This window comes from Mastigoproctus giganteus, chromosome 10 (genome assembly GCF_048544385.1).
Source record: "Mastigoproctus giganteus isolate SK-2022 chromosome 10, ASM4854438v1, whole genome shotgun sequence".
NCBI classification, from domain to species: domain Eukaryota; kingdom Metazoa; phylum Arthropoda; class Arachnida; order Uropygi; family Thelyphonidae; genus Mastigoproctus; species Mastigoproctus giganteus.
This window is the reverse complement of record NC_143584.1, coordinates 189,232,228-189,249,977: the sequence shown is the minus strand read 5'-3', so window position 1 is coordinate 189,249,977 and position 17,750 is coordinate 189,232,228. Positions and strand designations below refer to the sequence as shown.

The 17,750-nt window shown below is 38.2% G+C and overlaps 1 protein-coding gene across 1 annotated transcript in view; it reads left to right on the top strand.

Annotated features, from left to right (window-relative positions):
• LOC150079662 (prolyl endopeptidase-like) overlaps positions 1-17,750 on the top strand; it is a 128,966-nt gene that overhangs the window by 19,363 nt on the left and 91,853 nt on the right. Inside the window, 2 exon segments of the mRNA XM_090383385.1 lie at positions 12,376-12,471; positions 15,865-16,033. Of these exon segments, the coding sequence (XP_090239511.1) occupies positions 12,376-12,471; positions 15,865-16,033 (265 nt within the window).

The following is a 17,750-nucleotide window of genomic DNA, read 5'->3' as shown; positions in this document are numbered from 1 at the left end:
TGATACACAATATCCAAAAAATTGTAAAGATTTAAGGTTGTTTTTAGGTGTATATAATTCAGTTTAATGTTCATATAAAAGAACACTAAATCCTGAACTAAGATATAATGGGGATGAATATTCAAACACGCTAATTTCGAAGGGTGAGCAAGTGGATGAATAACATTATCCATGCACCTACAGCACTTCTTAATTTGTCCCATTTTTACCCATCATATTTATTTTTCTGAAAATTATGCTCTGTCATGCACAGTTTTCAGATTGATTTAACACAAGAATTACATGCTATGAGGAATTCAATAAATTATATAAATTGTTAATAAAAGAATTTTATAATTCACCAAAAAAAAAGCTAAAAATAAATTTTTATAATGAAAATAAGAAAGATAGCATTGAATGTATGCGATACACAGCTGCATTTCATTAGGGACATGAGTGATAGAGGATTAATACATGGAATATTGTGTACTGCTTGGAATCATCATTTCAGAAGCAGGTAGACCTTGAATGGGTACAACAAGGAAGTAACAGTATTAGTCATGGATGTAAGGAAGAGATAATCTTATAGACGAGAAAGTGGTTTTTAATGCCTGATTGAAACATATGAAGCTCTCTATGTGGTTTGAATAAACTGATTTCTGGTTGGGACAGGAATATATTTTTCTCTTTCTGAAGTGACAAGGAATATAGTCTTAAATTTAGGAGTAACTGTATACTGGATTGGTCAGAAAGCACTTAGCCACTAGAACAAGTCACTATCTGCAAATTCAAAGAAGAATTACATGACAGATATTTAATGGACTTAGTGATTTATTTATTCATTTTAATTTTTTGATGCTGTTACCCCTCAGTGTATCTAATAAATAACATCCAATAAATATTTAGTAAATTTAAGTTAAGAATGTTACTCCCATCCCCCTCCATTGGTATCTTAATATGTTTTTACAGAAAATGCAGTTCAGAAATGTACTTGAATTAGCCATTTCTTACTGAGCAAGTGAAAAACCTAAAAGTAGCTGTTACTTTCTGAAAAATTTATCCTCCATTTTGAAAAATTTATATCTGCTTTGATTGCTTATTTGTCTGTATCATCCTCATGACAGCTGTTTGGATAATAAACTGTTTTGTTGTCTGCTGCCAAATTCATAAATAATAGTAGATTTAGTCAGTAAAATTTCTCTGACTATGTTAGGTTATGTGTTGCTAAAGTTTCAGGATTTGTGTAACTTTAGCAAAATTATAGGTTTTTTTAGATTACAGTATTAATGATACAGGTCCATCTATACTGCTCAAATTTTTTTTTTTTTTTGTTTATAAAAACCCCAAACACAAGAGGTATTAGAGCCTATAGTACTTAGTACCATGCATGGGTTTGAGGTTGAGAAGACAAAAGAAGGTATTTGTTGACATTAGACTTGAACTTCTGTAGACTGTAATTTTCAGGAAATACGTATGAAGGAAGGTTATTCCAGAAAACGGCAGTTGAATAAATAAATGAGGAAGATGAAAAGTTCGTTCTGTGAGTTTGAAGATGGACAGTAAATGGTTGTTGATTGGTGGCAGCACGTGTTCGGACTGCTCTGGAAGACAGAGTGGGAAGCCAATTCAGAAGAACAGTGCCCGTGGAAGTATCTGTAGAAAAGGCATGCAGCAGAAACAGTATGTCTATGAGACAGGGTGGAGAGACTCAGTCAGAGATGAGTCATTAACCTGACTGCCCTCTTCCGAATGAAATCTAGAAGCCTGAGAGAGGTTTGGGGGGGGGGGGCACTGCCCCAGATGTGAGAACAATATTCCATGGTATGGCAGATTTGCAATTTGTACAGCTGTTTAGAAGAAAAGTAACGCAGAGAGCGAAAGAAAAAAGCAAGATTTTTAGATGCAGAGGAAGCAATATTTGTACTGTGCTTGTGCCAAGAGAGATTAGAAGTCAGGGTAATCCCCAAAAGAGATATATCATCTTGCATAGAAATCGGAGTGTCACTAATGATAAGCATAGGAGCAGAAGAATCCTTTTTGCGAGATATAAGACAAGACTGAGCTTTAGAAGGGTTGAAATCAACTAAGTTGTCTTTGCCCCACTGGAGAATTACCTGAAGATTGGCATTTAAGGAATTGGTAGCAGATTTTCGAGAAGTTGAAGCTGATTGAACAGGGCAACAGTTTTTCAAACTGTAAAGTCGAATGCAATGTGCTGTCATGAGCAAAACTATGGATAGGATTCCCAGTCAATGGAAGAAGGTCATTAATATACAAGAGAGAAAAAGAACCTTGGGGGGACACCAGCATTAGTGAAGAAGTTAGAAGATAGAGAGCCATCTACCATTACCCTCAATGAGTGGTCAGAGAGAAAACTGGATAACCAATTACAAAAAACAGTTGGCAAACCATAAGATGGAAGCTTGTTTAGAAGATCTTTATGCCAAACACAGTCGAAAGCCTTTGAGATGTCAAGAGCAACTGCTTGTTTCACCAAACTTTTCCATTGAATTTGTCCATAAATGGGTAACATAAGCCAGAACATCACCAGTGGATCGACATTGACGGAATCCATACCGGTGATCGTTGATCAGACGGAAGGTTTCTAGATAGTTTAAGAGTTGGGGGTTAATTGATTTCTCCATTACTTTAGAAAGAGTAGAAGTAATTGCAATGGGACGATAATTGGATGGGAGGGATTTGTCACCCTTTTTAGGAACTGGCTGGATATGAACAAATTTCCAAGCAGAAGGAAAAACACCTTTGGAATAAGAAAGTGAAAAAAGGTGGCAAAGAACAGGAGTAAGTTTGGGAGCACAGGTTTTGAGAACAAGTGGAGAAATACCATCAGGACCTGGAGCTTTCTTAGCATCAAGATTCGTCAAAATCCTTCTGACATCCTTTTGACTGAAGACCACAGGATGCATTTGAATGGGGCATGCTGGGAATGGTGGAAGGTGTTTTACCAAGATCGTTAATACATGAGTTAGAAAAAAAAATGGGATGATAACATGTCAGCTTTATCCTTGGCTGAAGTGACAGTAGAACCATCTGGTTTTGACAGAGGTGGGAGTAGAGATGGGCAAAAGTTAAGGCCAATAGCTTTGGCAAGAGACCAGAATGCTCAGCTACCATTAGGGCAAGAAGCAAGTTTTCTACTCTTAAGCGTGTTCAAAATCTATTTTGGACTGTTTAATAACTGCTTTACCATTGTTATCTTAATATGTTAATATGTTTTTACAGAAAATGCAGTTTAGATTTTTACTTGAATTAGCCATTTCTTACTGAGCAAGCGAAAAACCTAAAAGTACCTGTTACTTTCTAAAATATGTATCCTCCATTTTGAGATATTTATATCTGCTTTGATTGCTTATTTGTCTGTATAATACTCATGACAGCTGTTTAGTCTAAGATGATCAACTGTTTTGTTGTCTGCTGTCAAATTCATAAATAATAGTAGATTCATACAGTAAAATTTCTCTGACTAACCTCTTTCAGGATTTATGTAACTTTATCAAAATTAGAGGTTTTTTAGGTTACAGTATTAGTGATACAGGTCCATCTACACTGCTCAAAAAATTAACAGAACAAAATGTTTGTCATGATTATTTTATTGTAAACAATGTTGCCAAAGGCAAATACTTAATATAATAGGCATCCTGGCATGCAAATTCCAAGTATCCAATAGATATCGATATACCACCTTACATTATGTAAATTATTCGTGCCCATAAAAACACAGGTTGCACCATATCACTTCATTCCCATTTTTGGCTTGCTCAGTGGGATAGCCACATCTCCATTATCATCATCTGACTCTAACAGCAAGACTGAACCCTACAGTGTCCTGTCATCAACTGTCTCCTGAGGTTGCTGCTGCCACAGGTGAAAACATATCCAACCAGATTGTTAAGAAGGCTCAATTCAAGTGGACTCTACACAAGGAAACCAGATGTTTGTATCCCATTAAGCCATGAACATGTGACTTGGAGCCCTGACAAATGGGCTACAGTTCTGTTCTCTGATGAGTCCCCTTTTAGCATACAAACAGATAACATACAAACCAATAGTGTCAGAAAAATTTCTTGTGGGGGAGAGAAGCTTACAATTTCATATATTTTATGTGCTCAAATATACTGTGAAGGATAGGCAAAATCAAAATTCTTGGTACTCGAAAATACATGTGCAGTGACCAGCCAATCAGAATAAGTTTATTCTAAATGTCCATCACTTGAAAAAAAATGAACATAATTACTTAAACAAGACTAGTAATTTTTATGTGCCATTTACTTTGAAAATTTAAGTGAATTGTTCTTTTTTGGAATATTGTATGTCATGTAATACGCTATAAGCATATCTTTCTTAATATTGCTGATTAATAAAATAACACCATCGAAATTCCTAATCAAATTTATGTAATGTATCAATGTATTTCAGCTGATATATGTATTTTATTAAATGCATACTGATATAAACACGCAACATACTGATTCAGACCTTTAAATATGAATAAGTATTTATGTAGCTAATCCAAGTTTATGTTTGTTTTTCAATATTTAAAATATGAAATAAAATTAATATTATTAATTTTAAAATATAAAATCAATAAACATATCCAAACATATCCATGGTCCTTGAGGCTGTCACAGACATTCTCTCAGATATGCCAGACAAGCTGTTCTTGCTACCTGTGAGTCTAAAACGCTGATGGAACTGATATTCGGGTGACACTCAAGTCAAAGTGGACCCAATTTCGGCGAAGTCCGGACGGTCTATGACAGCCAAATCCTCTGCTTGCACCTTCACGATGGTGGGACTGTTAGTAATCCTGGGTATAACCTTCATGCACAAGTACATGGTGGGTGACCACCCAGGTGTGAACCAACGTAAGCAGGGGTCGAGGTGTGGCGCCCACACCACATGGAGGAACGCCGCCCCTCTATGTTACCAGGCAGTACTAGGTGGTAGATGACTCTCATCAACCGGTGAAATACCACCACTTTGCTTATTGGAGGCTTGAAGTGGTGGAACCCATGTTTAGTCTCTAGAGCTAAGTTCCGGCCAACTCTTCCCTATCTCTTCCATCATGCAGTATGATTGATGATTTTTGAGGTTATGATGAATGTCGTGGCGAGATCCAATATTCCTTACATTTCGAGGGTACAGCTCTAAAACGGTGTTCGCAGGCCGGCCGCTAGTTAGTACACCGGACTGAACCTATTGGTAACTCTCTAGGAAGCTTCCGGATCAGCTAGTGTATAATCTTGCTACCTCTACTCTGCCAGATAGTGACTGGAGGGAGTCCGAGTAGTGTGTATGCGGGGAGCATTGTCGAGGCCACGTTATGTCAAGGATCTGGGTATATTCTTACCACATGTACGCCATATCCAAAAATTTCATTACTTCATACAGCATGTCCCACCCACTTTTTCTTACTATTGAATACACCATGAATTGTCAAAATAATAGAGCAAGCTTATCTGCGAAAAGATCTAAACCTCCCAAGGACTTCCTAATTCATTTCACAAATATACGTGGTCTCAATTCTAATCTCAACGATGTCCATTTCCACTTGCAGTCTTCCAAACCCCATGTACTTTTTCTGACTGAATCTCAGTTATCAGTTGATTCAACTACTGCTCATCTCAGATGTCCAAATTATTTGCTGTATGATTCCTTTCGCCTCAAAGGTGGTACTTGTGCATATGTCCGTTCTGATATTCCCTGTCAGAGACTTGGCAATTTGGAATCTCCTCTCTTTGATCTTCTCTGGCTTAAAATCTCTCTACCTCATTGTGTAAAATTCATCTGTTGTCTCTACCGTTCTCCCAACTCCACTAATCACTTGGAGCTCTTTGACTTCCTCTCTTTCCAACTTGACTTTCTCCAGTCCAACTTTCCTAACAGTGAGGTAATTTTCCTTGGTGATTTTAACGTTCACAACTCCAGCTAGCTTCCGTTTTCTAGTCACACCGACCCAGCAGGTCGAGATTTTTTTTTTTTTTTTTTTTTATGAGAACCCCAAACACGAGAGGTATTAGAACCTATAGTACTTAGTACCGTGCTTGGGTTGGAGGTTGAGACGACGAAAGAAGATATTTGTTGACATTGGACTTGAACTTCTGTAGATTGTAATTTTCAGGAAATACGTATGAAGGGAGGTTGTTCCAGAAAACGGCAGTTGAATGAATAAATGAGGAAGATGAAAAGTTGGTTCTGTGGGTTTGAAGTTGGACAGTAAATGGATGTTGGCTGGTGGCGGCACGTGTTCGGACTGTTTTGAAAGAGAGAGCGGGAATTATAGAAGCCAATTCAGAAGAACAGTGCCCGTGGAAGTATCTGTAGAAGAGGCATGCAGCAGACACAGTACGTCTATGAGAAAGCGAGTGGAGAGACTCTGTTAGAGATGAATCATTAATTAACCTAACTGCCCTCTTCTGAATGGAATCAAGAAGCCTGAGAGAGGTTTTGGGGGCACCACCCCAGATGTGGGAACAATATTCCATGGCAGGGCGGATTTGCGATTTATACAGAGTGAGCAGCTGTTTGGAAGAAAAGTAACGCCGAGAGCGAAAGAGAAAACCAAGTTTTTTAGATGCAGAGGAAGCAATATTTGTAATGTGCTTGTGCCAAGAGAGATTAGAAGTCAGGGTAATCCCCAAAAGAGATATATCATTTTGCCTAGAAATCGGAGTGTCACTAAAGATAAGCATAGGAGCAGAAGAATCCTTTTTGCGAGATATAAGACAAGACTGAGTTTTAGAAGGGTTGAAATCAACTAAGTTGTCTTTGCCCCACTGGAGAATTACCTGAAGATCGGAATTTAAGGAATTGGCAGCAGATTTTCGAGAACTTGAAGCTGATTGAGCAGGACAAGGTTTCTCAAAATGGAAAGTTGAATGCAATGTGCTATCATCGGCAAAACTATGGATAGGATTTCCAGTCAATGGAAGAAGGTCATTGATATACAAGAGGAAAAGAGTGGGGGAAAGAACTGAACCTTGGGGGACACCGGCATTAGTGGAGAAGTTAGAAGACAGAGAGCCATCTACCATCACCCTCAGTGAGCGATCAGAGAGAAAACTGGATAACCAATTACTAAAAACAGTTGGCAAACCATAAGATGGAAGCTTGTTTAGAAGACCTTTATGCCAAACACGATCAAAAGCCTTTGAGATGTCAAGAGCAACTACTTGTGTTTCACCGAACCTTTCCATTGAATTAGTCCATAAATGGGTAACATAAGCCAGAATATCACCAGTGGATCGACACTGACGGAATCCATACTGGCGATCGTTGATCAGACGGAAGGTTTCTAGGTAGTTTAAGAGTTGGCGGTTAATTGATTTCTCCATTACTTTAGAAAGAGTAGAAGTAATTGCAATGGGACGATAATTGGATGGGAGGGATTTGTCACCCTTTTTAGGAACTGGCTGGATATGAGTAAATTTCCAAGCAGAAGGAAAAACACCTTTGGAATAAGAAAGTGAAAAAAGGCGGCAAAGAATAGGAGTAAGTTCAGGAGCACAGGTTTTCAGAACAAGTGGAGAAATACCATCAGGACCTGGAGCTTTCTTAGCATCAAGATTCATCAAAATTCTTCTGATATCCTTTTGACGGAAGACCACAGGAGGCATTGAATGGAGCGTGTTGGGAATGGCGGGAGGTGTTTTACCAAGATCATTAATACATGAGCTGGAAGAAAAATGGGATGCTAGCAGGTCAGCTTTATCCTTGGCTGAAGTGACAACAGAACCATCTGGTTTGGACAGAGGTGCGAGCAGAGATGGGCAAAAGTTGCGGCCAATAGCTTTGGCAAGAGACCAGAATGCTCGGCTACCATTAGGGCAAGAAGCAAGTTTTCTACTCTTAGCCTGTTCAAACTCTAGTTTGGATTGATTAATAACTGCTTTACAATTGTTGCGAGCTTTGGTGTAGGCAGAAAATGAAACTGAAGAATTAGAAACAAGCCAATTACGATATGCAACATTCTTCTCTTGGACAGCCTTAGCACATTTATTGGAAAACCAAGGTTTAGATAAAGGACGAGATTTTAAAGTGGAGTGTGGGATAAAGGATTCCATTCCTGCAAGAATAATTTCACTGACACGATCTGAGCAAACGTTGACATCAGAAGTTTTGAAACAGTAATCAGACCAAGGAAAAGAAGAAAAGAAGTCTCGCAGGTCATCCCATTTTGCATTCTTGTAATGCCAAACAATACGAGGTTGGGAATAGCCATGAGATAAAGGTTCCATTGGAGAAGAGACAATCACCAAGTTGTGATCTGAAGTGCCTAAAGGACCTCTCACTTCGACCTTGTACTTAGAAGGGTTGTTTGTGAGAAAAAGATCAAGCGTATTGGCTGTATGATTAGGATTGTCCGGTATTCTTGTAGGTAAATGAACAATCTGTGCTAGGTCATTAGTAATTGCAAAAGCCTCAGCATCTCGACCTGCTGGGTCGGTGTGAGTAGAAAATGGAAGCCAGCTGGAGTTGTGAACGTTAAAATCACCAAGGAAAATTACCTCACTGTTAGGAAAGTTGGACTGGAGAAAGTCAAGTTGCAAAGAGAGGAAGTCAAAGAGCTCCAAGTGATTAGTGGAGTTGGGAGAACGGTAGAGACAACAGATGAATTTGACACAATGAGGTAGAGAGATTTTAAGCCAGAGAAGATCAAAGAGAGGAGATTCCAAATTGCCAAGTCTCTGACAGGGAATATCAGAACGGACATATGCACAAGTACCACCTTTGAGGCGAAAGGAATCATACAGCAAATAATTTGGACATCTGAGATGAGAAGTAGTTGAATCAACTGATAACTGAGATTCAGTCAGAAAAAGTACATGGGGTTTAGAAGACTGCAAGTGGAAATGGACATCGTTGAGATTGGAATTGAGACCACGTATATTTGTGAAATGAATTAGGAAGTCCTTGGGAGGTTTAGATCTTTTCGCAGATAAGCTTGCTCTATTATTTTGACAATTCATGGTGTATTCAATGGTAAGAAAAAGTGGGTGGGACATGCTGTATGAAGTAATGAAATTTTTGGATATGGCGTACATGTGATAAGAATATACCCAGATCCTTGACATAACGTGGCCTCGACAATGCTCCCCGCATACACACTACTCGGACTCCCTCCAGTCACTATCTGGCAGAGTAGAGGTAGCAAGATTATACACTAGCTGATCCGGAAGCCTCCTAGAGAGTTACCAATAGGTTTGGTCCGGTGTACTATCTAGCGGCCGGCCTGCGAACACCGTTTTAGAGCTGTACCCTCGAAATGTAAGGAATATTGGATCTCGCCACGACATTCATCATAACCTCAAAAAACATCAATCATACTGCATGATGGAAGAGATAGGGAAGGGTTGGCCGGAACTTGGCTCTAGAGACTAAACATGGGTTCCACCACTTCAAGCCTCCAATAAGCAAAGTGGTGGTATTTCACCGGTTGATGAGAGTCATCTACCACCTAGTACTGCCTGGTAACATAGAGGGGCGGCGTTCCTCCATGTGGTGTGGGCGCCACACCTCGACCCCTGCTTACGTTGGTTCACACCTGGGTGGTCACCCACCATGTACTTGTGCATGGAGGTTATACCCAGGATTACTAACAGTCCCACCATCGTGAAGGTGCAAGCAGAGGATTTGGCTGTCATAGACCGTCCGGACTTCACCGAAATTGGGTCCACTTGACTTAAGTGTCACCCGAATATCAGTTCCATCAGCGTTTTAGACTCCCAGGTAGCAAGAACAGCTTGTCTGGCATATCTGAGAGAATGTCTGTGACAACCTCAAGGACCTCAAAGATGCTGAGGCTTTTGCAATTACTAATGACCTAGCACAGATTGTTCCTTTACCTACAAGAATACCGGACAATCCTAATCATACAGCCAATACGCTTGATCTTTTTCTCACAAACAACCCTTCTAAGTACAAGGTTGAAGTGAGAGGTCCTTTAGGCACTTCAGATCACAACTTGGTGATTGCCTCTTCTCCAATGGAACCTTTATCTCATGGCTATTCCCAACCTCGTATTGTTTGGCATTACAAGAATGCAAAATGGGATGACCTGCGAGACTTCTTTTCTTCTTTTCCTTGGTCTGATTACTGTTTCAAAACTTCTGATGTCAACGTTTGCTCAGATCGTGTCTGAGCAAATTGTCAGTGAAATTATTCTTGCAGGAATGGAATCCTTTATCCCACACTCCACTTTAAAATCTCGTCCTTTATCTAAACCTTGGTTTTCCAATAAATGTGCTAAGGCTGTCCAAGAGAAGAACGTTGCATATCGTAATTGGCTTGGTTCTAATTCTTCAGTTTCATTTTCTGCCTACACCAAAGCTCGCAACAATTGTAAAGCAGTTATTAATCAGTCCAAACTAGAGTTTGAACAGGCTAAGAGTAGAAAACTTGCTTCTTGCCCTAACGGTAGCCGAGCATTCTGGTCTCTTGCCAAAGCTATTGGCCGCAACTTTTGCCCATCTCTGCTCCCACCTCTGTCCAAACCAGATGGTTCTGTTGTCACTTCAGCCAAGGATAAAGCTGACCTGCTAGCATCCCATTTTTCTTTGAGCTCATGTATTAATGATCTTGGTAAAACACCTCCCACCATTCCTAACACGCTCCATTCAATGCCTCCTGTGGTCTTCCGTCAAAAGGATATCAGAAGGATTTTGATGAATCTTGATGCTAAGAAAGCTCCAGGTCCTGATGGTATTTCTCCACTTGTTCTCAAAACCTGTGCTCCTGAACTTACTCCTATTCTTTGCCGCCTTTTTTCACTTTCTTATTCCAAAGGTGTTTTTCCTTCTGCTTGGAAATTTGCTCATATCCAGCCAGTTCCTAAAAAGGGTGACAAATCCCTCCCATCCAATTATCGTCCCATTGCAATTACTTCTACTCTTTCTAAAGTAATGGAGAAATCAATTAACCGCCAACTCTTAAACTACCTAGAAACTTTCCGTCTGATCAACGATCGCCAGTATGGATTCCGTCAGTGTCGATCCACTGGTGATATTCTGGCTTATGTTACCCATTTATGGACTAATTCAATGGAAAGATTCGGTGAAACACAAGTAGTTGCTCTTGACATCTCAAAGGCTTTTGATCGTGTTTGGCATAAAGGTCTTCTAAACAAGCTTCCATCTTATGGTTTGCCAACTGTTTTTAGTAATTGGTTATCCAGTTTTCTCTCTGATCGCTCACTGAGGGTGATGGTAGATGGCTCTCTGTCTTCTAACTTCTCCACTAATGCCGGTGTCCCCCAAGGTTCAGTTCTTTCCCCCACTCTTTTCCTCTTGTATATCAATGACCTTCTTCCATTGACTGGAAATCCTATCAATAGTTTTGCCGATGATAGCACATTGCATTCAACTTTCCATTTTGAGAAACCTTGTCCAGCTCAATCAGCTTTAAGTTCTCGAAAATCTGCTGCCAATTCCTTAAATGCCGATCTTCAGGTAATTCTCCAGTGGGGCAAAGACAACTTAGTTGATTTCAACCCTTCTAAAACTCAATCTTGTCTTATATCTCGCAAAAAGGATTCTTCTGCTCCTATGCTTATCTTTAGTGACACTCCGATTTCTAGGCAAAATGATATATCTCTTTTGGGGATTACCCTGACTTCTAATCTCTCTTGGCACAAGCACATTACAAATATTGCTTCCTCTGCATCTAAAAAACTTGGTTTTCTCTTTCGCTCTCGGCGTTACTTTTCTCCCAAACAGCTGCTCACTCTGTATAAATCGCAAATCCGCCCTGCCATGGAATATTGTTCCCACATCTGGGGTGGTGCCCCCAAAACCTCTCTCAGGCTTCTTGATTCCATTCAGAAGAGGGCAGTTCGGTTAATTAATGATTCATCTCTAACAGAGTCTCTCCACTCGCTGTCTCATAGACGCACTGTTTCTGCTGCATGCCTCTTCTACAGATACTTCCATGGGCACTGTTCTTCTGAATTGGCTTCTATAATTCCCGCTCTCTCTTTCAAAACAGTCCGAACACGTGCCGCCACCAGCCAACATCCATTTACTGTCCAACTTCAAACCCACAGAACCAACTTTTCATCTTCCTCATTTATTCATTCAACTGCCGTTTTCTGGAACAACCTTCCTTCATACGTATTTCCTGAAAATTACAATCTACAGAAGTTCAAGTCCAATATCAACAAATATCTTCTTTCGTCTTCTCAACCTCCAACCCAAGCACAGTACTAAGTACTATAGGTTTAATACCTCTCGTGTTTGGGGTTCTCATAAAAAAAAAAAAAATAAATAAATAAATAAAAAAATTAAATCTTTATATAGCTAATATATAAGGCATCTTTGAAATTTAGCTAAATTTTGTTCCTTAAATTAATAAATATGTTTTAAATTTTGATATATATAGGCTTACTGACCTGTGGAATTATCCAAAATATGGTTGTCCATTTAAACGTGGATCACATTATTTTTACTACATGAATACAGGACTCCAGAACCAAAGGTAAATATAAATTTTTTTTAAGATATGTTCAATATTTTAGGAATGGCTTGACTGGCAAAGCCCTCCAGCAAAATAAAAGTATTTTTGTTTTGATCTGTAAGTTAGTTGCACAGATCTATAGTGATACCCCACGGAAGGATAACCCTCCTCCTCCCTCCCTACCCAAGATTTTTCTTTGTCTTCCAGGTCCAGTCTGATCCTGATTTTAGACGCTTTAACTGCCCTGACAGCTACTTTTTTTTAGTTCCCCCCCAATTGCCCTTATTTGTTCCATTTAAAAAGTTCACATTTTTCACGAAAAATATATTTAAATTTTATTTATTTATTTTTTTTTTTTAAATCTTGATGTGCTGACTCGGATCATATTTATTGCTTAAATTAAAATTTTTTTATTTTTATTTTGGATGCCACAAAGATAAATCCATAAAAGTGATGCATAGCTATTTATATAATTTGAATTCGTAAACATTATGTAACTTGAATCTGAAAACATAGTGTTTACAGGTTCTTCTTAGATAACTGTTTGTTGGTCTAAGAAGAATTCATAAACACTGTGGTAAATGAGAGATACTTTAATGGAAGAAGCAGTATATGCAGTCTTCTTTCATAATGTTGCAGGCAACTTAAAAAAAACTTGTAGTACAATAACCACATTTAATTTGAAAGATATAGTATGTAAGTGATTCCAAAACTCAGTTTTTTTTTTTTTTTGCAATCTATTTGGGCACCTCATGTTATTTAGCACATGCCGAATCAATAGTCAACTTCTTCCTGTGTCTCTAGGCACCTCCGTAGCCAGGTGGGAAGGAGCAGCAGTGCATAGCACATGCTTCTTGATTAGACCAGGATTCGAGCCTGTCACCACCAAATACGGAGGATACGGAAAGGTCAGGGAATGACCACCGCATATTCCCGGAGCAATATGGCTTTAGTTGCTAATACTCCTAAAAACCAAATAACTAATTAACTAACCTGTGTCTCTAAATAGGCCTAAAAGGCTGGGACAATTCATGTTGATGATTAAACTTCACACCAGCCAGAAGATAAATAAATTCAATACTGTAACTAAAAACACTTTATTTAAAATAAGTATAAAATAGATATATATTTACAATAAAAATATAAATAACACTGATAAAATATACTGAAAATAGAAAATAAAAGCGATAAAATTTGCTGTAGCTTTCGGAGGCAGCAGTCTCCTTCCTCAGCAGCATATGTCTACTGTGCAGCACATCCTTAAATAGCAGATCCACGGCACACATCACGTGGTTCCATGGTTGGAATTTTCCATTTGCGCACAGGGACCGGAAATGGATCGGGAGCACACTAGCTGAAACCGTTCATCACGTCCCAGAACGACGGTTTCCAGGAGGGGGTTGTAGACAACCTGAGCATGTAAACGCAATAAAGTCCGCAAATTATGGGAAGTCTGCTGTTGCAGAACATTTCTGGGAGAAACAACATCACATTTCCCCGGAGGATGCTGTCATCACAGATGCACAAGGGTTCTGGAACCGTAAATGGCTTGAGAGCTTATGTATTGGGGCAGCTAGCAATACTATTAATAGGGATAGGGGTGCACGTCTACACTCCCTCCTGGAAACCATCATTCTTGGAATGTGATGAACGGTTTCGGCTAGTGTGCTCCCGAGCCATTTCCGGTCCCGGTGCGCAAATGGAAAATTCCAACCATGGAACCACGTGATGTGTGCCGTGGATCTGCTATTTAAGGATGTGCCGCACAGTAGACATATGCTGCTGAGGAAGGAGACTGCTGCCTCCGAAAGCTACAGAAAATTTTATCGCTTTTAATTTCTATTTTTAGTATATTTTATCAGTGTTATTTATATTTTTATTGTAAATATATATATATTTTATACTTATTTTAAATAAAGTGTTTTTAGTTACAGTATTGAATTTATTTATCTTCTGGCTGGTGTTGAAGCTTAATCATCAACATTCTTCCTGCGTGTAACAGAGTTGGCATTTGATCCTTCAGTTCCTGCATTGTAAGCAGTAACAGGTTGGTATACATTAACTCTAATGAAATTCTGTAGAGAAAAGGCAGATGGAGTTAATACCAAGATCCCCAATAAATTTGGGGATCTTGGTAGCAAATTCCCATTAGATGCAGAAATTGCATGTTCCAGGCCTTAATCATCAATTGAACATGTCTGTGATATAGTTAGTCTCTGAATATCCTTGATATGGAGGAAAGCACTGGTTTCTATTTGTTGTGTTTCTGACACTTGCCTAGCAGTTTCTGTTTGAGCACTCCACTATAGTATCGAGAATTTACATAGGAGGATCAAGGTCATTCACTAGCTATTCCATGAAACATTCATGTTATGGTTCCACTCTTTCTAAGAAACACACTGTTTACATAAACAGTCAGTACCTAGTCACGAATTATGTGGTGGGTGAAAGGTATATTGGAATGAGAGCAAGCAGCTGCTAATAAATGATCTTCAACCACCTATTGAATTTTTTCCTACTATATTTATGTGTGGTATACTACTAGTTCTAGTAAAATTGGTTTCATGGATGCATATTTTAGTTATCTTAGAAGTGCATGGTGGTCAGAGTGATGCAAGGTATAACAGTGTAGGGGAGTAGTATTTGTTTGCCTCTCCAACAATCTAGCAAAATGCCAAATGCACTACAGCTGTAACATCTGGGTCATCTATGGCTGTTTTTAAAAATTCTTCTGTACTGTTTACTGTCTGTGTGCTTATTTTCCTTCTCCATTATCCCTGTTATATTGTAAACAGAACTCTAGGGATAATGGAGAAGCTTCTTCAGTATCTTTAGCTCTGAAAGTATTTCCCCTCAACTCATCTTGTCTCCTTTTTTATTGTGGCCAATTACTTGTTTTTCATCTCTTAATGATCTCTTTGTTGAACTGTCTAAATTCCTGCTTAGTGACAAATTCAGGTTAAGGTGCTTGTCTGATTTTCATTGTCAGCAGTCTTCACAGCATATACTGCCCTTGTAGGATGTGTGAGACTTTTAAATCATTTATTGAGTTGATATTGGCAACAACTCTTAAAATAATTTATTTTGACCCTACTCAAAGATGTTTATACACATATAATAGACAGTGTGGAAAAAAAATTACCTTGCTTTTCAAATTTTTGAAAAGCACTGCAAGTTACACTGTCGAGAACAGAAAGCATTCAAGTGTGTGTGTGTGTGTGTGTGTGTGATATAATTATTTATATTTAACAAGTTCTGAAGATGGAATTGTTATTTTTTTTATCCCTCCCTCTAAGAAACACAGTTTACATTTCAAGTTTTTTTCCATAATACAATTAACATTTAATTCTAGAATTTTAAATATACCTGTTTATATATTAAATTAACAGTTTATTTATTTATTTTTTATTTCAGTGTCTTATACATTCAAGATAGTTTAAATGGTGAACCTCGTGTATTCCTTGATCCTAATGAACTTTCTAAGGATGGTACTGTGTCTTTAAGTATCACTGCTTTTTCAGAGGATGGAGAATATTTTGCCTATGGCCTTAGTGAAAGTGGCTCAGACTGGATTAAGATTAAAGTGTGTAATTTAAAAGTATACTGTACATAAGTTTTTTTTTCTTTAGTAATTTTTTTTATGTTAAAGCATACATAATATATACATATTTGCATTGCATAGTACAGTTGAAACTACATGCATCTTATGAGGTTGTGTGTGTGTGAGAGAGAGAGAGAGAGATTTTTTAATTAAAATCTTTAACACCAAATATTATTAAAACTTGTAGTATTCTAGTTGTGCAAGTTGCAATTTTTAGAATTAATATGGAGAAAGGCTGTTCAAAGAATGAAAACAGAGGGAATGAATGAAGAGGAGGAAGAATTAGCTTTGTGAATTTGGAGTTTAACTGTAAATGGATACTTTGCCTTTTACATTTTAGTTGATTAGACAAAATCAGTGGAATTAAAGATATATGGATTTATAGGAACAATACCCATAGAAATATGTAGAAAATACTCAGCAGAACATCTGAACAACAGAGAGTTGAGTCAGTTTGTTTGTTTGTGTGTGGGGGATGTATTTAACCTAATTGCTCTTTTTTTCAGCAGATGTAATACACGCATGCAGTGTGGCCTTAGATTCTAGTGTACTATTTAAATAATAACAATAACTGCATGCAAATTAGCAAATGAACACACCTTTTGTGCAGGCATAGTAATGTGGCCTAAGATGTGATGCTTTCTAAAGCCAAGTTGCCTCCTCAAATGAGCTTCCAGGTGTTAAGTGTAGCTTCACAGTTCCTTGAGTGCTATAAATAATATTTATAATTTTTTTTGACCAGTTTAATGTCAAGTAACTGATGTAATATATAAAATTTATATATTACATTAGTTACTGTGTCTAAAGAATTCCCAATATAGGGGTGTTACATACCCCTATTTAGGAACTCCTTAGAAATATTTTATGAAGCTTGTACCCAAAATTGTACCTCCCTTCCTCTCTGCCTTCCTCCCTCCTTTATATAACACACCTTTTGTACAGGCAAGAACTATTTTTTTGTCTTGTGTGCTTACAATTTATTTTTATGATTATTTCCAAATAAAGCTTGATGGTGCCTGCTTTGGTACTTGGTGTCCTGGGTACTTAGTTTTTGGGAAAATGTGTTGACTTTTATATTTGAATTTCTGATTAATCGAAACCTTATGTACAGTGTGTTGTAAGTAAATAGCACTGCTCAGATAGAAAATGGCTGATCACACAGAGCAGAAAGCAAGAATGGATAATAACTGGTCAATTTATGACTGAAAGGTTTAATGGAATGCTCTGTAACATTCTGCTAGAGGAAGAAATGGCACTGTACATTTGTATAATAACAAATGCTATGTACTAGGTCTATACAGATCATGAATGGTCCCCGCATTACACATTAATGATCATAATTCTTCCTTCTGCTTGGAAATTTACTCATATCCAGCCAGTTCCTAAAAAGGGTGACAAATCCCTCCCATCCAATTATCGTCCCATTACAATTACTTCTACCCATTCTAAAGTAATGGAGAAATCAATTAACTGCCAACTCTTAAAACTACCTAGAAACCTTCCATCTGATCAACGATCACCAGTATGGATTCCATCAGTGTTGATCTACTGGTGATATTTTGGCTTATGTTACCCATTTATGGACAAATTCAATGTAAAGGTTTGGTGAAACATAAGCAGTTGCTCTTGACATCTGAAAGGCTTTTGATAGAATTTGGCATTAAAGGTCTTCTAAACAAGCTTCCATCTTATGGTTTGC